Source organism: Gasterosteus aculeatus, chromosome 4 (genome assembly GCF_964276395.1).
Source record: "Gasterosteus aculeatus chromosome 4, fGasAcu3.hap1.1, whole genome shotgun sequence".
Classification (NCBI taxonomy): Eukaryota; Metazoa; Chordata; class Actinopteri; order Perciformes; family Gasterosteidae; genus Gasterosteus; species Gasterosteus aculeatus.
The window spans coordinates 22,203,334-22,223,964 of record NC_135691.1 but is presented as its reverse complement, the minus strand read 5'-3'; the positions used below and the strand labels follow the sequence as shown (position 1 = coordinate 22,223,964).

Sequence of the window (20,631 nt, the reverse complement as noted above, 5' to 3'; positions counted from 1 at the left end):
GAACGAGGGCCCAACATTTCCCAGCAGGTCTGCTGGTCAGAACTCTGAGACCCTGTGGTCTGTGTTTTGTTCCCAGGCGGCTGAATACGAGGGGATTAAGATTTTCTACTCCAATGCCTCGGTCTACTTTGTCAACAGTGACCTTTACGTGAGCGCCCTCAAACAGAAGGTAATCATAGCTGTATGTTTATTTACGTAGAATATTGCTAACGCGTCTCAGTGGAATGGAAGGGGTTTTATTACACGGTTTAAGGTGCCATGAACTCTGCAATTGGCAAAAGCAGTAGCTGCGTAGGTCGTCACTACCGACGATACCAAGAGAGAAACAATTCGGTGGCTCGCAGATTTCCTTTTTATTTAAATGTGAGCAAACCGATGCAACATGAGCCCACAAAGAGAGGTGGAGAAAGGAAGACGGAATGCTAAAGGACCTCACATCAGGCTCCTGTTCTTTATATGTGGAGAACCAATGCACACAACGGAACATGAGTCTGGATATTTGGCTTTGGAAGCTGCTGCCAGGGCAACGAGTCCTTTTAAAGGGATAGTTTGGGCGATTGGTTTGTTTTAGCTCCTTCTCCATAGTCCGTGTAGTACGGAGATTAGAGAAGCTGGCCGAGACCCGTTTTGGCAACAAAGCCACATATTTTAGCCACCTAAACCGAGTGTACACTCAAATCCTTTTTAATAGGGTTAGGACCAAGACCTTTTAGGGTGGAACCCACCAATGAACTAATCTTGTGTTAAACAAGTGTTATATCTAACTATGACAATTATCTGTTGTAATTGTTCATAATGAAGAGTTATTCCCAATAACATAGGACTAGGCCAACCCAGTAATTTTAGCCTGATATTAGCCTGTTGGCCTCAAATGAGGGGGGGCGGGAGGGGTCACGTCTGAATAATGGAGCCCAGGTATCGAGAGCAGGACTGCAATTGATCTGGATTCAGGAACATGTTGCCAGGTTGAAAGTTACTGTGAGGGACTTTCAAGCGTCTCATCGTGATTCTGATGCCTCTATGACTTACAGAAGTAAAGCATCAGCAATGAGATTAGTTCTTTCTTAGACTTATGGGGACTCTGCCAGGAACGATGAGGGTGGCAACAATGAAGCTGGAGCAGGGAGTTGCTGGTGAAGAATAGCAGGAAGCGCAGCCGTTTATTGTCACCGAGCACATTATGCATTAGATTAAAGCCTGATCACATTACTCTTTCTGTGAGGGCAGATGGTGTCCTCAATGTACACGTTATTAGATTTACTTAGGAGGTGTGGGGGGCATCAGTCATTGTGCCAAGTGCACGGCCAAGGTTTTTCGGCAAACCACTAAGAGGATTTTGATGATGTCTCTGCAGACAGGAGTGGACCCGGAGGCCCTGCAAGCTGCACGGAAAACGCAGAAGAAGGTGATGGAGAAGGCAAAGAGCACCAAGAACCCTTCCTTGAAGTTGTGCGGCACGGTGAGTGCTGCTTCCCGTTCCTTTTCCCTGCGGCTTCTGTACACAGCCGGCATGCTGCATATTTGCCGTGTTGTTGGTTTATGATCTTGGAGGGACTGAAGAACCAGTTTGGCAGCCTGCTGCATGAAGGCAGCTACTACTGCCTTTGGGATTCTCACGGACTGAAAACTGTCAAATCATGAAGGTCATTTTTCCCTCTAACGGTCATTTTAAAGAGCGTGTAGAACTTCCCCACAGTGCTATTTAAAAGAAAGACACACAAGTCAACCTGAAACTAGCGAGCCCATCAAATATAAAAAATGTTAATGTTGCTAATTTACTCCCGTTTTGTTCTAAGGAAAAAATGAATCTTCATCATAAAATAACCCTTTTAAAGCCTTGACTGTATACAAGAAGTCCACGTCGTCACCGTGACTATTATCTTTTAATAACTGAAAAAGCTTAAAGCTTTAAGACGAAAAAACACCAACAACTCCCACACAGTATAAAGCACCTGTCAATCACTGTAGCCCCGCCCTAGAGCATACCGTGCTCTAAATGGACAATAAGTCACTAAATTAAGAAGACTCTAAACTAGATACGTAAACCATTATCTCCTTTTTACTAAGGGAAGAGAAGAGCCGGCTCATTTTTTCATCGACTTTTTCTAGAATTGAACCCCTGTAGTAGCTGCATCATGCTGGTTGGTATTGTTGGACTCTGACAGCAGATAACTAACACAGCGTGTGCCTCCACCGTCTGAATGTTTGTGGATGTTTTCTGAGATGTGTATTTAATTTGGTTCCAGGACAAGCAGCAGGAAGTGAGCCATGAGGTTTTATCCTACGAGGCCGCGGCGGAGGCGCACAGGAATGGCCAGTTGGGGGAAAGCGGCGGCGGCAGGTCCCACTCTGAGGAGGCCGTCTTCCTTGAGCCTGCCGTGAGTGCCGTCCACTCCATCATCCTGGACTGGACACCTTGCAGCTTCATCGACTCCGTGGGAGCCAAAGCCATCAAACAGGTTCACCTCAGCGTCCGTCTGGTGTCTGAAGTTCCAGCTTAGGAGTGCTTGTAGGACAATGTGGGTTCCAGAGGCATTGGACCTCGAGAAGTAAGTGAGTATTTATCTATGCAGGTTATCAAGGAATACAGAGCTGTGGACGTTCAAGTGGTCCTAGCCGGCTGCAGTAGTGAGTAATAATGAGAACTTCTCTTTCTATATATTCTGTTAAATTCAAATCCAGAGGAATCTTTAGTTTAGTTGCATTTCGGTCCCCTGTCGATGTAGTCAATTTCTCTGTTAGGGTGCGCTTGTTGTCTGCAATTCAGCCAAATAGCCATTATAGCCATTATATAAGGCAGTGGTCCCCAACCACCGGTCCGTGGGCCGTTTGGTACCGGGCCGCACCACAGAAAGAATATATTTTTTTATTTTGAAAATTGACCGGCTTTTCTACTAATTATGTGCGCTCGTCCCTCGGACATATTCCCCACGCGTCACCAGGCGTTTTCTTCACGTTTGCAATTGTCCTCTTACCGTGCTCCAGCGAACACAGAGCGCGCGACTACTACACCCCCCCCCGTTGGTCGTTCCGCCCGCAACGACTACTACCCCCCTGTTATTCCACCGGACCTTCTCGACCGGTCCGCGAAATATTGTCTGACATGGAAACGGTCCGTGAGGTAAAACAGGTTGGGGACCACTGATATAAGGGATCAAGAATGTCTTCTAGAGGAATTCATAACACATTTTACATAGTATAATTTCTTTTATTGTATCTTAATCACTAGTTCGGTCAAATTTCAGAGATATACACATGGTTAAAACTAATACAAATGATTAATGAGGATTGGGCCACATTTTCTTTATCCCTCCTATATCAAGGAGGTCAGACTAAGTAACACCGTCTAATATAGCTGCAGGTGAACCTCGCTACTTCACACCTATAATGTTGAATCCTTTTGGTAATGGTTTTGTATACTATGAAGTTCCTTCATGGTACCAGAACAGAGTTAACACCTGCGTCTGACTGATCCTGTATCTGTGCTTTGATCCTCAAGGAAGCCTGCTGTGCGAGCTGGACACCTTACAGTTTTTTAGCGGGGTTGTGAGCACGTCAATGGTGTTCCCCACCATCCATGATGCCGTGCTGCGCTGCCTTCGTTCAAATCCCCGGACAGCCACCGCCCCGACCGATGAAGCAGCCCGACGGGAGCCGGCCCTTTCAACCGAGGGCAGCAGCGGGGACCTGACCCGGAAGGCTGATGTGGGAGCTCCTTCAGCAGAACCATGATGCTGCAGCAGCATGTCAGGATGAACGGGACGATCATTCATATTGAATATAGGGTTCGTACCGTAATAGTCTTGTGGCACTTCCGAGCACTAACTGCCAAATTCACCACACGACAGACTAGCTCAGTGGGACTAGCGCATGTTGCATTTAATTAAAGCGTGCTTAACAAATGCTATATATTTTTTTTCTGGGTCTGAACAGGATTAAATGCAGACTGTTGGTATCATAGGTGGAGGCTTTCCCCCTGTGAGGAGTCCGGTTACGCACTTTGACGCTCGTTTCCAGCTGTCTTTGCTCTTGTCCTTGTGTTTAAGTGACCCCTGCTGTTGAGAAGGGTGTATTTATTGACATACAGTTGGTGGTGGATGCTTGAAGGTGCCTCTTTATTGTGCTAGCATCACATGTTACTGAAAAGTTGTCTTGATGGATTCACGTGATTATATTTTCCGCTGTTATGGATTTATCAGCAATTGTCATGTTTGTTGTTACAGAACACTGCTGTTTGATGTTATTTCAAAATAAATCAAGGTGTTTTTTGTAGAGTACTTGATGCCTTACAGTTACTGTGTAGTTACACCGTTGAACAAATAACGGAGACACGAATTTGGAATAAACTTTATTTTATTTAAGTGACAACAAATATCTTGACTCACTCTTTCTTTTGACAGTAAAAAGCCATAGTAGAATTCCTCACAGACACACAAGGTCTTAGTTGTAAGTCATGTATCGGGGAGTAGCACTGAACTTAGCGTAGGACTTGATGACCTTGTTGACGGCTTCCAGGAAGTCTTTCTCCGTGGCGATCTTTCTGCGAGCTCTGATGGCGAACATGCCGGCCTCTGTGCACACACTGCGGATCTCAGCACCTGGCGGTGAAAATGCACATCATCAAACTCATTTTGTGTAGCAAATATCTGCTTTTGCCATGTTGTGATAAAGTGAAGTTGAGAAAAAAAAGGATAAATGTGTGTGACCTTTACTTAAGTACAACCAAACTGGTTCAATTATATTTAGACATTAATGACAGTATCTTCATACTTTTATCATAAATGTTGGGTGAGAGATGTTGTGGTGAAACCATGCAGTACCTTCTAAACATCAAGTTTACATGTCTTAATAACTAATGAATATTGTTTTAGAGAAACGTAATTAAAAAAATATCACAATATGGCAGAATGTGGTTTCATTAGACAGATGTTACGGTTCACCCAGCTACAGCACTAGCAGACAATATTTGCGGGAGAATTTGGAACTAGTGGTAAAAATTCAATAAAAAGGCAAACAACTGAGAAGATGAACCCACTCCAGCATCAAATTGACCCCGGGATGATGCTTCCATAACAGGATGTAAAGGGGAATACGAGTCTTTAAAAACAAAAGACCTAGCAGGATGGAGTTCTGCTGCATCGGGTCTTACCGGTGCTGTTGGGACAGAGGCGAGCCAGCAGCTCAAAGCGGATGTCCCTTTCCACACTCATTGAGCGTGCGTGGATCTTGAAGATGTGTGTGCGACCCTGAAACGTAACACAGACTACAGTGAGGCTCTGGGTTGATTGAAGAAGAAGAAATGCTACACAAAGTGAAAGTCAGCAGACAAAAGCCATTTTTAATGCATGATTCATGATAATATATGTGCGTGTATTGTGAGCACTGAGCTCACCTCCAAGTCCGGCAGGCTGAACTCGATCTTCCTGTCCAGACGCCCGGGTCTCATCAGCGCCGGGTCCAGGGTATCCGGTCGGTTGGTGGCCATCAGAACTTTGATGTTGCCTCTGGGGTCGAAGCCATCCAGCTGATTGATGAGCTCCAGCATCGTCCTTTGGACCTCGTTGTCTCCGCCAGCACCGTCATCAAAACGCGCGCCTGGTAGGATCACACAAGTTCCAGAGTTAATGGGGTTGATCGTGATCTGCTCAAATGTGGAGTAAGAATTTTTTGTTTTTTATGTACCATTGATTATAAAGAAAAATTGTACACCGGAATGAATGCACCAGAACTGCCTAAAAAGTGGTTTAACACTTATTTTGGATTTTCCAACTTTAAATTAGAGATTATCATCTCCAATCATTTCTACAAACGTCTCTTGATGTAGCTTTTATGGGAGCGTAGAAAAAGGCACTTTTTCAAGAACCACCACTGATATATTAGTGCAAAAAAAAAAAAAAAGCCGAACCGTACCTCCAATAGCATCAATTTCATCGAAGAAGATCAGACAAGCCTTCTTGGTCCTGGCCATCTCAAACAGTTCCCGAACCATACGGGCTCCCTACAAACCAAAGAGCAATCCAACAGTGAGTGTTTGCATCAGTCAGGAGCCATTGATCTGACAGCTGCTGTTCTCCGCCTGGTGCATCACACTCACCTCTCCGACATACTTCTGCACCAGTTCGGAGCCGATGACTCGGATGAAGCAGGCGTCTGTCCGGTTGGCCACCGCGCGGGCACACAGCGTCTTTCCTGTTCCGGGCGGCCCAAACAGCAGCACACCTTTGGGTGGCTCGATTCCCAGGTTTACAAACCTCTCTGGCTAATGAGCAGAGGACCAAATAAAAACAGGACGATGGATAAGTCTCTTTGCACAATGGCGGACATACGGCAGTATCAATCAGTCCTGTAAACTGTACTGAACTGTAAACTTTATTCAAATCAATTACAGAACAGAAGGGCGATGGTAGCACTGCATGCAAACTGGTGAATGGACGGTTCCTTGGGATATTGTTGGGGCTAGAAAAAGATATGTAAGGGATTCTTTTGTGGGATTTTCTTTTGTAAACACTCACATGGAGCAGGGGGGTCTCAACCACTTCTCTCAGCTTCTCAATCTGCTCCTTACACCCACCAACATCACTGTAGGTCACATCAGGCTTCTCCTCCACCTACAACAGAGTTGTTACTGCAGCTTATTCTGAAAGTCTTTGGTACAATTGACCATGTTATTTGAGTAAAGAAGAAAACATTCTGACTGCACAAACCGGTCAGCTAAATGCGGGTCTTAAGCTTTTCACAGATTTCTTTACTTTTTTTTAAGTTTCTCTCTAAAAAGGGCATCTGAGCAGATTCCTACCTGCATCATGGTCACAGTTGGGTCAATTTTGGGAGGCAGAGGGATATGGATCTGATACTTGTTTCTGTCAACACTGGAAAAAAGACAGAAATTTTAGCAAATGGGATCACAAATATCTATGAATATTGTTTTTGATACATTAAATAACACTTCTGCCTCACCCAACTCTCATGCCCTCCTCGATGTCTGTGGGGGCCACCTGGTCGCTCAGGTCCACCACAAACTTGGCAAATTGTTTGACGTTGATAATGTATTTGGGGTCCTCGGAGTCTGCGTTGATGATCTTTGTGCATCTTTTTGAATACATAGACACATTAGTGACACTAAATTGCAAATAATATACAAATTCAAAAAAGGGTTAATAAGGGTTTTCAGTGTGATGCAGTAGTTATGCTGAGAAAGACTGACAACATCCTACCAAAAGACCAGTAAATTAGCATTTCACTACACTAAACACAGTGCATCTAATTATTGTGCATAATTGGATGACACATCTCTGATGCCACTGTGATGTCCATATCAACTATAAAAGTAAATCAATATATACATTCACGTTTAGCAGCTATTAAAAGCTATACAACAGACATTGTTTTATTCCACAACATCGTGATTTATACAAAACTTGTGGGAGTCTGTTTTACCTTGCAACCTGCAGTGGCTGTTCGCTCTGCAGAGTCTGTTTGTCGGCAGCCAGATCCCAGAGTGCTGGCGGAGCCAGGCCCGTGTCTGACTCCTTAATGCCTGCCAAAGCCCAAAACACAACACGAGCCTCAAACTAAACCCAGCATCTACTTGAGCAATGGCAACACATTTCACACGTTTCACAAAAAACACACGGCTGGATCACCCACCTGTAAGCTCGTTGATCTTTTTGAGCAGCGACTGAATGTCATCCTCCACTTGTTTGATCTGTCTGGAGTATGTGCTTTGACCCTGAAGATACGCAGCGAGCACTCGTTAACACTTGAGAAGCAATAGTAACGCAAACCTTTCACAGGTTACGTCAGAAATGTATTAGCAGCTCAGGTCGTACTTACATATGTTTTCAACAGGGCAATGTCCCCTTCATCCAAAGCTACGGAGAACAACACGAATGAGTTAGCATTCGGACATTGGGCCTCTCGCAGTGCTGTTGAACTCTGCGACCCAGCACTTCCACGACCCAACAGTTTTTTACTGTAATGTTAATTGTCCTTACTGCGAATATCTTAAGTGCTATGTTTGACAAACGCCAATGGTTATCCTGACCGTTGGTTTAAAGCTAGCTAACAAACAGAGCTAACGCTAGCTTGGTAGCTAATGTCGATGTTTCTCTTGAGCATTGTTTACTCTTATTTGTATTGCATATTTAGATTTACCTCTTATAGGTCCATCATCCTTCTCCTCTTCCTTGGTCTTCCTTTGGTCGTTTCCCAAATAGTCCGGCATTTTAAATCTGGAGAAAAACTGTTTGACTAAAAGAAAGAGCTACTTCGGCTGTTAAACGCTACAATTACACAGCAGCTTTGCGTTTCCGCCGCTTTCCCCGAGTCACCGGAAATACACGTCGGAATTTCTTTGAGGATGTACTACAAATTACTTAAATATTTTTTGTCAAAAAAGTAACTCTTACAATTTGAACGCAATGTTTTAAATATTAGTCAAATGTTGCAGTACATATACACATCAATTGAGCTTCAGCAAATACGTGCTGTTTTATACAACTCGTATGTGGAACTGCAAGATTGAGAAAGCATCGTCACAACACGGGATCGCTAGGGGTGTAACAACGCAACTCGTTTGCGGCACTTGGCGAAGGAGGCCCATGTGGCGTGTTGTTAAGAGGGCCACAATCTAACGCACTTTCAGTAACCTCTCGTTTGATAGTTTTGTCACGTGGATGTTCTGGTAGCTCATTTTTCTAGGATGTTGTTAGAGGCGCAGGATGGTGATGAAACGGTTGTCTTTACAGCCACTGCCGGTAAGCACTGAAGAGGCCGGGGTAGCTAACTAAGCTACCGCTGGTATAACGTTATATGAAGACTGGTGCTATAACTTACTTAGCTAGCACGCAGGTAAAAAAACAAATAAGGACTAAGCTAGTGGTTCATGTTATGTTAGAATAGTGCTCGGTAGAGTAAAATTGTTGATAATGTACGTTCGCTTTATTACAACTATTCCCATTTTTTTATTGTAACCGTGCTGCCCACTTATGTTTAAAAAAAACGCTGCAGCAAGTGCGACCATTTCAATTGACTTAGGGGAATATTTAAATTACTAGCCGCTAGAGCTTGATATTTTGCACACGTTTCCTGGCTGGTGTGTGTCTGTATGGCAGCCAGCATTTACCAGAATTTTCTGTAGTGGCTGAACACCCACTGTACCTTCAGGTGGGGTTACAAGTGACTATTAATAATGAGGACAGAAGAAGCTTCAGTTGTCCTTATTGAAGCGTTAGGCTCCAACCTAAACCATAGTAAAGCGTTCAGCAAGTGGCTGTTATCAGGAAAATGTGGCCCACAAAAATAATTATTGCAGTGCTGTTACAATTGTTTGAGGGAACTTCAGAATAGTCTCAACACTAGGTTACTTACCAGAGTCTTTTTTTTCTATTTGTAAAATGCTCAAATTTTTTATTTTACTATTTTAATTTTTTACAAAAAATAATTCTTTGTACAAAAACGAATTTAAATATTTAGTTGACCCAGAAGAGAATGTAATATCCAGTGCTGCTTGTCATCCGTCCACCCTCTCAGCCTCTTTGCAGATCCAAGTGGAACCTGTGGGTCGATGGTTCGAGGCCTACCTGAAGAGGAGGAGCAGGAATGCATCCGCCTCCTTCCAGGAGCTGGAGGAGGAGCAGGAGTCCTCCGAGGAGTCTGAAGATGAGGAGTTCCAGCTGGAAGAGTACCCGATGCTCCGAACACTGGACCCCAAAGACTGCAAGGTATCGGTCAAAATAAGGACATTGTTTATCTTTTTAGAGCTTATTATATAATTTTAGGAGACGCTCATCAATTTTATTTGTTACACTGACGTTTTATCTAGTTTAGAACACTTCTTAATCATTATTTATCCTGTTAATTGCAGGTTCTCGTCAGCCTTTCTCCTAATCTTCCTCTTGTTCTCTTGAATAAAATGTTGCAAAGAGAAATGTATGATGCTAAATGCGGCCAGACGGGTAATCCCTGTATTGTTAGACTCTCCTGCTTCAACAAATGCTGTGTGCATACAGAAAATAGTGAGTTGTCCATAAGAGGTCACAAAGTGGCGTCTTCAAACTGCACAAGAGCAAACTCAAACCAATTCAATCAGCAATAGTGTAAACGTGTAGGAATAATTCCTTATATCTTTAAGACTGGAATAAGAACATTAATGTTATTTTGTAGAAAATTCAATTGTGGTGGTGCAAAAGTATATTTTGGTCAACTTAAAACCAAAATATTAGGGCTGTCAATAGATTAAAAAAAATTAACTAATTAATCTCACATTTTGAAATTCGTTAATCTCAATGAATTCCACCTGGTGGAACATCTTGATCTAGCGACTCTTTCTGCTGTCCTCGTGCCATTTGCTCACAACTCCATCATTTAACATCTGGGTTTGAAGTACCAACAATCTCCCCACATTTAGCCATAACATTTTCAAACCACGGCCTTTTAGGGACACAGTGGTGGTCCTTTGCAGATCGTGTGCCGCACAGGTAACGTTAGATGTTGAGCTGGAAGTAGCCTAAACACACAGCTACACACATTTGATCATCTTGGAGGCAGAATTTCACCAGGTGGACCATGTTGAACTAGCAACTCTTCCAGCTAGCCTAGCATAGCAGCTAGCTTAACATAGCAGTGCTTTAAGTGGTCCGTTTGCCACTCACCCCCTTCCTGTTTGACACGTGGAGTAATTCCTCTGCAGTTCTCCGCTGTATATCCCGCCTCTGTTTTATTTTACTTCTAATGCAAAAAGCTTTCAATCTTGATGTCACTGACTGCAGCTAGTTTCGTTTCCGCAGTCAACCGGAAGTAAACAAACGTACGTTAACTACGTTAAAATATTTTGTTGCGTTAATCTCGGCATTAATCGCATAGATTAATGCGTTTATGTTGACAGCCCTACAAAATATATAAATAATGCATAATAATAGCTGCAATGAAAAGCTCTTGAACCACTCCCTGTGATATCGGTCACTCATTTTACGAATGGGTGCTGCAACATTTCATTCATCAGCCTGTCATTTGAACCGTTTCCTCATCCTTTACTTGTTTGTCAGAATCAAGATCACTACGCTGTCCTGGGGCTCCCACACTTGAGGTACAAAGCCACACAGAAGCAGATCAAAGCTGCCCGTGAGTACATTTCTTTCTTCCTGATCCTCTGCTTTATTTTATAAGATGGTGGAAATGACTCATCTGTGTCACGCCCTCTGCTGTTTCTCGACAGACAAATCTATTGTGTTGAAGCACCACCCTGACAAAAGGAAAGCTGCAGGAGAGCAGATTGTAGAAGGAGACAACGACTACTTCACCTGTATAACTAAAGGTAACGCACAGCCTCTGATTGTTATCGGCACTAATGCTTCTACTAGAGGGCCCTGACCTCACTGTCATTGTGTGACCCTCAGCTATGGAAACCCTGTCAGACCCCGTGAAGAGAAGAGCCTTCGACAGTGTCGACCCAACCTTTGACAACAGCGTGCCTTCAAAGAACGAAGGCAAAGATAACTTTTGGGATGTGTATACTCCCGTGTTTGAGAGAAATGCCAGATGGTCTACCAAAAAGCACGTTCCCAAACTTGGAACCATGGAGTCCTCCTTCGAAGACGTCGACAATTTTTACTCTTTTTGGTAAAAAAGCAAGGATAATTTATTTGGCTGGTGTCAGGACAGAATGTTGTGTGAAAGACCGTATAAACTTGTTGATATTTTTTTTGGTAAAGGTACAACTTTGATTCATGGAGGGAGTTCTCATACCTGGATGAAGAAGAGAAGGAAAAGGCTGAATGGTAAGCCTGCATGTGTCTCAGTGGTCCGATTCACTGAAACACATTAAAAAGCCTGTGGTACAACTTAAGTGTCTGACTTGCTTGTTTTCACTGTCATACAGTCGAGATGAGAGGCGGTGGATCGAAAAGCAAAATCGGGGCGCCAGAGCTCAGAGGAAGAAGGAGGAGATGAACAGATTACGAACACTAGTTGGTACAGTCCCGCATAGATTAGATTAATCATAGTGCTGCGTTCAATCCATTATACGAATAAGACAATGTAGCGAGACTGGGTTGTATTCCCCCCCCCTGCAGATACCGCCTACGGTTATGACCCTAGGATAAAGAAATTCAAAGAAGAAGAAAAGGCCAGGAAGGAATCTGAGAAGAAGGCGAAAGTGGAAGCCAAGAAGAGAGAGCAGGAGGAGAAGGAGCGAGTAAGTGTCCTTGACGTTAAGCCGGTCGGCTGAACCCTTTGCCCGACTATTAACCTTTTTGCCCGACTAATAAATCCTGTTCGCTTTCTACAACGGCCATTTGTGATTTGGTCCCTTTATTGCAAAAGCATCATATGTCCTTCTGTTTTGTGTTTGACAGGCCCGGCAGGCAGAGGTGGAGGCAGCTCGTTTAGCGAAGGAGAAGGAGGACGAGGAGGCCAAGCAGGTTGCTCAGCTGGCCAAGAAAGAGAAGGAGATTCAGAAGAAGGCCTTCAAGAAGGAGAGACAGAAACTCCGGACCACCTGCAAGGTTGATTCTCATAGCACCACTTCAGATCTGATGAAAGAAGCCCCTCTAACAGTGGACCCCTGATTTAGTCCCAGTGCTGAAGTAAATGTTGCGTTTCTCTTTCCACAGAACTGGAATTACTTTGCTGACAATGAGAGTGAGGGTGTGAAAATGATGGAGGAAGTGGAGAAGCTGTGCGACCGTCTGGAGCTGACAAGGTACAGTCGACTAACCGAGCACCACTTTGATGAAGTTAGCTTTGTAACTTAAAAAATCACCAATCTGAAACCAGGTAATTTGATAGTTTCAAGATGAGGCATATGATCAAATCCTGTTTCCTTAACTTCCATGACTCAAAAGTGCTCCTTTGCACAACCAAATATCAAGCATCCGTGTACCACCAACCCTATATTCCACTAATGTATGTGAAATATGAGATGTGTAACTGTATCTCATGGTGCATATTTCCAGCCTGCAGTCCCTCAATGAGATCCTGGCATTGGGCTCCAAAGACGATAGCAAGGCGGCCGTGGATAAGCAGGTGAAAAGACATTGTTTTTAAAGATACTTCATGGGATTTCTTTGATAGGCTGAGATATAAATCAAAGACCACCAGGTGTACAAACATTGCAATGCTTCCCTACCAGGTAAAGGAGGTGAATGCCCAGCTGCAGAAGGAGAAGGAAGCCGAGGTCCAGATCAGGCAGTCCGCTCGCAGTGCTGAGCAGGCCAGCGGAGCAGGAGGAGCGGGGGGGAAGAACTGGGGTGAGGAGGACCTCCAGCTGCTCATCAAAGCTGTCAACCTGTTCCCTGCTGGAACCAATGCCAGGTAGACATTCGATCTGTGGCCACAAAGCAACAACACACACTTTTTTTTCCATACTATATTTTTTATGAGATACTTTAGGATTTTTTTTCACTACATACCATACTTGAGGTTATTCCACATGCTTTATTAAGAGACTTATTATTATTACCATAAGTTTATCTTTTTTACTTCCAAAAGTACTGTACAAAGATCTTTTTGATGGCACAAAAATGTCAACGTCCACTGTAAATAAATATATACTGGCCTGTGTAGGAATAAGGGGACTAGACCATATGTTTCATAACCAACTATTGCTGACTCATGTTTTTGCTGTTATGTATGTTATATATGTCACTGCCCCTTTTAGCTTCTATTTGCTGATGTCGTCACAAAACTACAAAATACAATCTACGTGGTCTGACAATAGATTGCTAATTAATATTGATTCCCCCCCCCACCTCTTCAGATGGGAAGTTATTGCCAACTATATGAACCTCCACTCCACCAGTGGCATGAAGAGGACAGCCAAAGATGTCATCAACAAAGCAAAGAATCTACAACGGCTAGGTGAGCTCACATATGAGCTGCCATCAGCACAGTCATATTTATTAATGCTAATACAGGCCTGTAGATGGATGTCTGTTATGCTTGCTGAAGTGTAAAGTCCACACATCCATATGATATTGAGGGGGTCTTACAACCTTTATGAAATGTCTTATGAGTCCAATGCATGTCACTGGATGAATGGCTTTTAAAGATATTAGGTAATGTATGTCGAAAAACCTTAAAATGAACGATCTTTATGGGCCTGTTCTCCACAGATCCAGTGCAGAAAGATGACATCAACCGGAAAGCCTTTGAGAAGTTTAAGAAGGAACATGCCTGTGTTGCGCCGACCATCGACAATGCCGTTCCTTCAGAGAGATTTGATGGTGAGTGGAGCTGTGATGCGGAGTGACAGCAGCGCAAACGGTAGCAGTTGACTGTGATGGTGTGTTCCCCCTTAATGCGAAGCTAATTCTTTGCATTGCCTTAAACGCTCTAAGTACTCTCGGGATCATTTCTTGTCAACTCGCTGCTTTGGGCAATGCCTAGACCGTTCGCAATGTAACGTTATTTATTTAGCCATTTTGTTCTGATTCGGCTGCAGGACGTCAGTGACAATGGGGGTGCATCTATAGGCTATTGCACATTTTGTTGCCAAATTTGAAACATTTATAGTTTTGCGTTTGACGTAAATTTGCGTGAACTTTGATGCGACAAACACGGCCCAACATTAATACAATAATTGTATTATTAATTGTATTATAAGCACTGATACTTTCTTAAAATAGAGCATGATCAGAGGTCACTCACTGCTCCGTAATGCTGCCTGCACGCATTGACTGCAAGGAGGCGGGGCTTCCCAGGGCATGATCGCATGGCAGACATTCTCCCAATCGTCTCGCTACGCACTAGTGTTCACTCTTAAGGGTTTGGTTCTGTCCCACTGTCAAATTGTTTGAAGGCTTGCAGGCAGACCTTTTGAACCCTTTCCGTAAATCACCATTGGATGCTGACTTGACCCAAAGGGATTACCCACAAGTCATTGCAATGTCGTATCAAAAACACTGAAAGCGTTATAAAAGGACGGCACATGTGTGCGGATGGAGAAAAAACAAACATAAAATCAGTTTGTATCTATTCATGAAATACCCAATTTGTCAAGAAAGCAATTTTTAACAAAAGAAAATTTAAACATTTTAAATTACCTAATTTTATAAGGATGATTGCAGCGTGTTGCTAATATTTGTTAAGTGTTCAAAAAGCTGGGCAAGAACAAGCTGGTGAAAAGGAAACAAGTTTTATTTACTATTTATAGATAAATATACAAGTATCATATTTGTGGTACTGTATCAGTCATCTTGGTATCGTCACAACTGTAGATGGCAACACTGCCTCCTGGACCACGGAGGAACAGAAGCTGCTGGAACAATCTTTGAAGACGTATCCGGTCAGCACACCGGAAAGGTGGGAGAAGATCGCTGCTGCGGTGCCGGGGCGGAGTAAGAAGGACTGTATGAAGAGGTATAAGGTGAGTGTCAGCCATCCCAAAACTCACTAATGGTTTTCTCCTTTAGGCAAAATGTAACCCTCCCTCTCCCTCTCGTTTCTCTCTCAGGAACTGGTGGAAATGGTTAAAGCCAAGAAAGCTGCACAGGAAGTTGCAGGAAAGAGTAAAAAATGACAAGAACCACAAAGAATAGTAGTTGTGTTATTTTACCATTATTGTGTTGGTCTTTATTTTATAATAAAAATGAAAGGAGGAAAAACGACACTTATTTCTGTACAGTTCTTTTTCTTCCGTGGCGGTTTGTTCACGATCTCATCCAGAACATTCCACTGCGGATCTGGTTGTAGTCCGGCAGCTGTTCAATTGGACCTGAGGAAAAAGTTTATTCCATCATGGGTCGTTCAAATCGAGTTGTGCATTTTCTTTTTTTGCAAATGGTATCAGTTTAGTGTAACATACCAACTGCTGCAATGGCTGGAGCCTTGTTGTAGATATATTTAGTACACACATCCTTAATGGTTGTAGCATCAATAGCCTGTTGAGAGCCCAGGAAAACAACTTTAAATACAATGCAACTCAAGTTTCAGGAACACCGTCTGTCCGCTGAATAGTCTTTAGACAAGTTATTGGAGGTTTTCTATTTTTATGGCCGGAAAGGTTTTGGCAAAATGTGTAGACTCCCCGTTAATTGATCAAGTTTCCTCAGCCATATAATGTTAGATTAAATGATTGAAGCCTGCTTTATATCATTCCACGTTCTTGTGTTAAACCCTTAAGTTAGAACGTGTCCACTCACATCAATTCTGGCCTCCAGCTCATGGAGAGGGATTCTGCGATTGTAGCACAGCATCTGTCTACCAATGTCCTCACAGATGGGAGTGGATCCTGTAATAAATAATTCAATAAATGGATTAATGACATTAATTTCCTGACCCTCTGTCTGCAATCTCAAAGGTGTGTTGAATAAAGTTGCACACATGACAATTTGCAGTTTACAACCAAATCTTTCCAAATTCTAATCTTATTTGATGTTTTGTCTGAACATCAAAATCAAGCCAGTTCATGTAGTCCAAGTTTGTTCTGAAAGAAATACCCCTAAAGCGTTTGACTGCCTGTGCAGAGAGGTATGAGGCAGCCTCACCATCGAGATGCAGCAGCATGTTAGTCTTCAGCAGGTTTTTGGCTCGTGCCACTTCGCTCTCCGTCACACTCGTACAAAGAGACATCCTAACGGGGAGCAACATTCATGTATTAGACCAGCGAATGTTTAGCTTCAAAAGGAGCCATTGCTCCGTATGTGATGTGTGTACGCACCATTCCATCTGAGTGAAATGCATCATGTCGTTGATGGTGCCGGGCTCACACACCATGTAGAGTCCCCACAGGCCTGTGTCTGTGTAGCAGGTGTTGAAGGATTGGAAGCTGTGGCACAGATTTCCCTGACAGGCCATCTGAGCCAGTTTACTGGACAGATTCTGGGTTCACAAAGAAGTTTCAAGGCCACAATGAAATACAGTATAAATATTTACCATAAAAAAAAAAAAAAGCAGGCTGAATGTTTGCGCAGCAAAGGACAGAAGTTAATGTGTTAAGTTTGCTTTTAGAAAAGGATAAAAACAGTCATTCCATGATCTCAAACCATTCTACTGTGACCCTGGTGCGGATCGCCTACAGACTAACTGCACGGTCATAAAAACAAAGAGGCCATGACGGAGATGCTACCAATTTTTTTATTTCTGGTGAATTCAGTTTCTATCAGGCCTTGGATGGTAAAAACAATATCAAGTCAAGACCATAGCACAAATGAGTATTTGAGATCATGACCCATGCCTACTGGATGACCGTTTGTCTTCACTTTATACATTTGCTGTCACGCCTCAAATCCTACCGCATTTGGACATGTCAAATGCTTAATCAAAGTTGCTTTGGCTAAATGATAAAAGTAAATAAATCTTGAGTCCATCTCATCACTCTGGGTTGAAGTTAATCAATGAAGTGAATTGCAGGAGAGTCCACTCACCACACCTCCACCAAACGAGCGGTCCCAGTTTCCAATAAGCGTATTTGCCACCATGAGGGGGATGGTATCAGGGTGCGACCATCCGACCGCCTCCACGGCGATGGCAATGTGAGCCAGAGGCATCTTGTCGTCCCGCACACGGATCTGAGGCAACAGCACAAAACATCCGGGCAAACTCATTGTAACTGTGTGCTATTCTATTTCTTTGAAATGACGGTTGTCATTGCCAATGTCATCTCTCCTAGTGCCGTCTAATAAAGGCAGACACAGCAACACATACTCTATAATGTATATAATAAGTTAAATACATCTTGGGAGAAAAACAAAAGTGAGAGTAATAATGTGTAGTATTAGTAGACCTTAACAGTACCTCACTTCCTGTGAAGTGGCATGGAGGAACTGCCGGAGCTCCACCTCGGTCTCTGCTAGGAAGTTTTCCAAAATGATACTTGGCCAAATCAATGAGCTCACTGTGTGAAACCCCTGATCAAAAACACATCACAATGTCTTTAAAATCACAACAACCTCAAGGTGATATTTTACATTGTCTGGTTTGAGTTATAATAATGACAATAATAAGCAGCAACAAAATATAAACACAATATATAAATAAAAAGAACAAGACTAGACAGTACTTCTATACCATCCCAATGTTTGTTTCCCCTTTCCCAATAGTGTTAAATACGTACAGATGCTGTGAATTATAACCCAGTAACAATGAGGGGTTTATAGGTTCATATCAAACCGAAATGAAATAACCAAACATGAGCTCTGACCTCCAGCAGCAGCCAGCACGATTCTGGGGCCTTTGTAGTGAGTAGTGATGTACTCCACTAGGTCACCTCGGTTAATTGTTCTGCAATTAAATACAATGGATTTACACCAAGGAAATAACTATGATTCAAACTAAAGCATGAGAAGAGCAGTACACAAACCACACTGAGATCAGGTGTCAGTTCTAGAGACTCATGCCTGGTCTTACTTAATGTTCTCGGTTGGGCCCAGGATGGTCCTGCCTAGAGCCGTGGACTGGTACGCCGTAGCGTGCAGGTAATCAAAGACCACTTCCTGCAGATTGGTCTCTACCTCCTGCATCTCCCGGAGGATCACCCCTCGCTCCCGCTCAATCTCTGCTTCACCCAGTGTGCTGTTCTGGATGATGTCAGCCAGGATCTCCACGGCTTGAGAAAAGAAAAAACAGGAGCATCTTTAATGGATAAATGGAGCCTTCATTTGTTTTCATTACTCAAACACATCGGTGAAGTGTCAGTTTGTGTTTTGCTATAAAGGCACTGGCATTTAAAGAGTTTTGACCACTGCTGGTGGAGGAGTTGGAATGAGCTGTACTTAGCATTTGCTTAAGCAGATCATAAAGAGACTTCCTTTTTGTTCCTTGTAGTGTGTTTATTTAAAAAAGACAGGCTGCGACATTCAGCTGGACTGTACCCCGAGGAAGATCTTTAGAGAAAGCTTTGGCGTAATACACAGTTTGCTCTCGGGATGTGTAGGCGTTTAGGTGAGCCCCCATGTTCTCAATCTCCAACTCCAGATCCAACTGGGAGCGCTTCCTGGTACCCTGTCACACACACACACACACACACACAAAAGGTCAGAAATTGATGATTTACATTTTGAAAACTAGGGGGGGGGGTGGGGTGCGCTGTGCCCCCCCCCTCCCCTGATGTAATGGTAGGGAAACACTAGCTTTGTCTTTTGTTAATTTTCATGAATCATCTTCAAAGTTGATGCAGATGAGAACAAATTGAATTCAAACCAGTAGGCCCAGTTAAAAACCGTGGCTCACTTTTACCACCTCACCTTAAACGCCATATGTTCCAGGAAATGTGCCGTGCCGTTATTTCTCTCATTCTCGTAGCGACTGCCGGCGTCTATCCAGAGGCCCACCTGGTCAAAGTCAGTAATGAATATCCACAGATTAAAATCAACTACTGCACAAACACTTCAGACTGAGCAGAGCCCGACTTCTGTAAGAATGAAGCTCAGGATGCCTTGATATACTTTGCTGCAAATGTTTTTGAAAGAAAACTACTGTGTTACTAAGCTCCTTTGAATTTCTGTTACAAAAAACTTAATATTTGGAGAAACTTGCAACTCCTCATTTGTGACTAACAACAAATGGACAACAATTCAATTGGAATGACCAGCTAATAGGGGGTAATAATGTTCAATTAAATACATTTGATTTTGTATAGCCCCAAATTGCAAATTACAAATTTGCCTTGGAGGGCTTTACAGACTGTGCACATGCAACATCCACTGTCTCGAAACCCTCACATAGGCACAGGGAAAAATTCCGAAAAAACCCTTTGAAGGGGAGGAAAAATGGAGGAAACCTTAGGGAGAACAGAAGGGGAGGGATCCGCCTCCCAGGATAGACAGACTGCATAGGACGTCACGTGTACAGAATGAACAATGTAAAATATGTACAATACGTCCAATATATACTATTAGATATAAACACAAACCTGTGGGGAGGGAGATGTTGTCCTTTACATTTCAGTATGCAAGTAAGACAATGTTTAATCTTTTGTCAGCTCTTTAGATTTGTCCCTCAAAAACAAAATAAATGTAGCAAGTAAACAGCAAGTCTGTGAGTGTTTGTGTGAGTGTACGTGTAGCACGGTAACGTGTATCTGACCGTGCAGGTGGTTAGCCCAGCGTCCTCTGAAGACACCCGCAGTCCGTTTTCTAAAGTGGTCACTTTGGTTTCAGGAACATTGAGGGCCACCTGATGAGCTGCCTGAGTAGACAGCGGTCGCTGCGCTCCAGCTGCGAGCTGCAGATGAAGGACACACGGTGTGGAAGTTTACGGTCATGATGATACTGCAAAATTAGGACCGTGACGTCAGCAGTTCGAGGCCGCAAAAATGAATCTAACTAACGTTAACCCGTTCATGAGCCATGTCGTAATTTTACTGTGCGACAAATGTCGAACTTCATAAACCACTTTAAGAGTCCATCTTGCAATAGCATTTAGCAGCTGTTGGCTAACTTGTTAGCAAACACTAAGGCTGACCGGCCGCGCAGAGGAGTTTCCTCCGTTCAACTCTACGGTGATACATTTCGAGGAAGTACTGCATGAAAAAATAAGCAATTTAACATATAGTTCTTACCCTGCTTGAATAATTTGTCTTCAGTAAATGTCTTTGAAGGAGATATTTCCCAACAGACGTGAGGCGCTGTAAGGACGCCGCCATATTGTTTATCTGTCACACTCTTCAATGACGCAATCAGACGCTAGATGGCG

At 43.2% G+C, this 20,631-nt stretch overlaps 4 protein-coding genes across 8 annotated transcripts in view; 2 read left to right on the top strand and 2 right to left on the bottom strand.

Moving 5' to 3' along the window:
• The window catches only part of slc26a5 (solute carrier family 26 member 5), a 12,578-nt gene extending 8,206 nt beyond the window's left edge, over positions 1–4,372 (top strand). For 2 of the 4 annotated variants that reach the window (XM_040172809.2, XM_040172810.2), the window contains exons 14-18: positions 77–169; positions 1,355–1,459; positions 2,247–2,459; positions 2,574–2,628; positions 3,500–4,372. In XM_040172809.2, the coding sequence (XP_040028743.2) occupies positions 77–169; positions 1,355–1,459; positions 2,247–2,459; positions 2,574–2,628; positions 3,500–3,732 (699 nt within the window). In that variant the 3' untranslated portion in view covers positions 3,733–4,372. The remainder of the gene's footprint in view (positions 1–76; positions 170–1,354; positions 1,460–2,246; positions 2,460–2,573; positions 2,629–3,499) is intronic. The other 2 variants (XM_078101090.1, XM_078101089.1) reach the window with 1 other exon arrangement.
• psmc2 (proteasome 26S subunit, ATPase 2) lies at positions 4,336–8,543 on the bottom strand. Its single transcript, XM_040172813.2, has 12 exons — positions 8,155–8,543; positions 7,834–7,871; positions 7,648–7,729; positions 7,438–7,537; positions 6,958–7,089; positions 6,797–6,869; positions 6,513–6,608; positions 6,095–6,259; positions 5,911–5,998; positions 5,393–5,595; positions 5,150–5,246; positions 4,336–4,598 (listed from the first exon to the last, which is right to left on the bottom strand). Exons 1-12 carry the CDS (start codon positions 8,222–8,224, stop codon positions 4,441–4,443), a joined length of 1,302 nt encoding a protein of 433 aa, XP_040028747.1. The 5' UTR covers positions 8,225–8,543; the 3' UTR covers positions 4,336–4,440.
• On the top strand, positions 8,544–15,603 carry dnajc2 (DnaJ (Hsp40) homolog, subfamily C, member 2). Its single transcript, XM_040172811.2, has 16 exons — positions 8,544–8,756; positions 9,532–9,722; positions 11,046–11,121; positions 11,216–11,314; positions 11,397–11,619; positions 11,712–11,777; positions 11,879–11,970; positions 12,072–12,193; positions 12,354–12,503; positions 12,612–12,700; positions 12,954–13,023; positions 13,130–13,311; positions 13,757–13,857; positions 14,112–14,222; positions 15,216–15,364; positions 15,452–15,603. Exons 1-16 carry the CDS (start codon positions 8,702–8,704, stop codon positions 15,515–15,517), a joined length of 1,842 nt encoding a protein of 613 aa, XP_040028745.2. The 5' UTR covers positions 8,544–8,701; the 3' UTR covers positions 15,518–15,603.
• On the bottom strand, positions 15,118–20,631 carry pmpcb (peptidase, mitochondrial processing subunit beta). Of its 2 annotated transcripts, XM_078101091.1 has the most exons (14): positions 20,498–20,631; positions 20,023–20,160; positions 19,182–19,268; positions 18,810–18,939; positions 18,346–18,544; positions 18,140–18,219; positions 17,734–17,846; positions 17,364–17,507; positions 16,658–16,818; positions 16,485–16,570; positions 16,140–16,228; positions 15,803–15,878; positions 15,621–15,712; positions 15,118–15,345 (listed from the first exon to the last, which is right to left on the bottom strand). In XM_078101091.1, the coding sequence occupies exons 1-13, from the start codon at positions 20,579–20,581 to the stop codon at positions 15,648–15,650; spliced, it is 1,452 nt and encodes a 483-aa protein (XP_077957217.1). In that variant the 5' UTR covers positions 20,582–20,631; the 3' UTR covers positions 15,118–15,345; positions 15,621–15,647. The 2 variants fall into 2 exon arrangements, with proteins under 2 accessions (XP_077957217.1, XP_040028746.2); XM_040172812.2 differs by having other exon boundaries at positions 15,118–15,712.

Excerpts from the sequence above, each read along its gene's own strand:
- psmc2 (XM_040172813.2), bottom strand. The coding sequence starts at position 8,224 with ATGCCGGACTATTTGGGAAACGACCAAAGGAAGACCAAGGAAGAGGAG. Across the intron at positions 7,872-8,154 it reads GGATGATGGACCTATAAGAG|CTTTGGATGAAGGGGACATT; the intron begins GTAAATCTAAAT and ends TGTTCTCCGTAG. Across the intron at positions 7,730-7,833 it reads TTGCCCTGTTGAAAACATAT|GGTCAAAGCACATACTCCAG; the intron begins GTAAGTACGACC and ends GCGTATCTTCAG.
- pmpcb (XM_040172812.2), bottom strand. The coding sequence starts at position 20,581 with ATGGCGGCGTCCTTACAGCGCCTCACGTCTGTTGGGAAATATCTCCTT. Across the intron at positions 19,269-20,022 it reads CTGGGCTAACCACCTGCACG|GTGGGCCTCTGGATAGACGC; the intron begins GTCAGATACACG and ends GACTTTGACCAG. Across the intron at positions 15,713-15,802 it reads TCCAGCCATTGCAGCAGTTG|GTCCAATTGAACAGCTGCCG; the intron begins GTATGTTACACT and ends CTTTTTCCTCAG.
- dnajc2 (XM_040172811.2), top strand. The coding sequence starts at position 8,702 with ATGTTGTTAGAGGCGCAGGATGGTGATGAAACGGTTGTCTTTACAGCC. Across the intron at positions 9,723-11,045 it reads TGGACCCCAAAGACTGCAAG|AATCAAGATCACTACGCTGT; the intron begins GTATCGGTCAAA and ends CTTGTTTGTCAG. Across the intron at positions 11,122-11,215 it reads GAAGCAGATCAAAGCTGCCC|ACAAATCTATTGTGTTGAAG; the intron begins GTGAGTACATTT and ends GTTTCTCGACAG.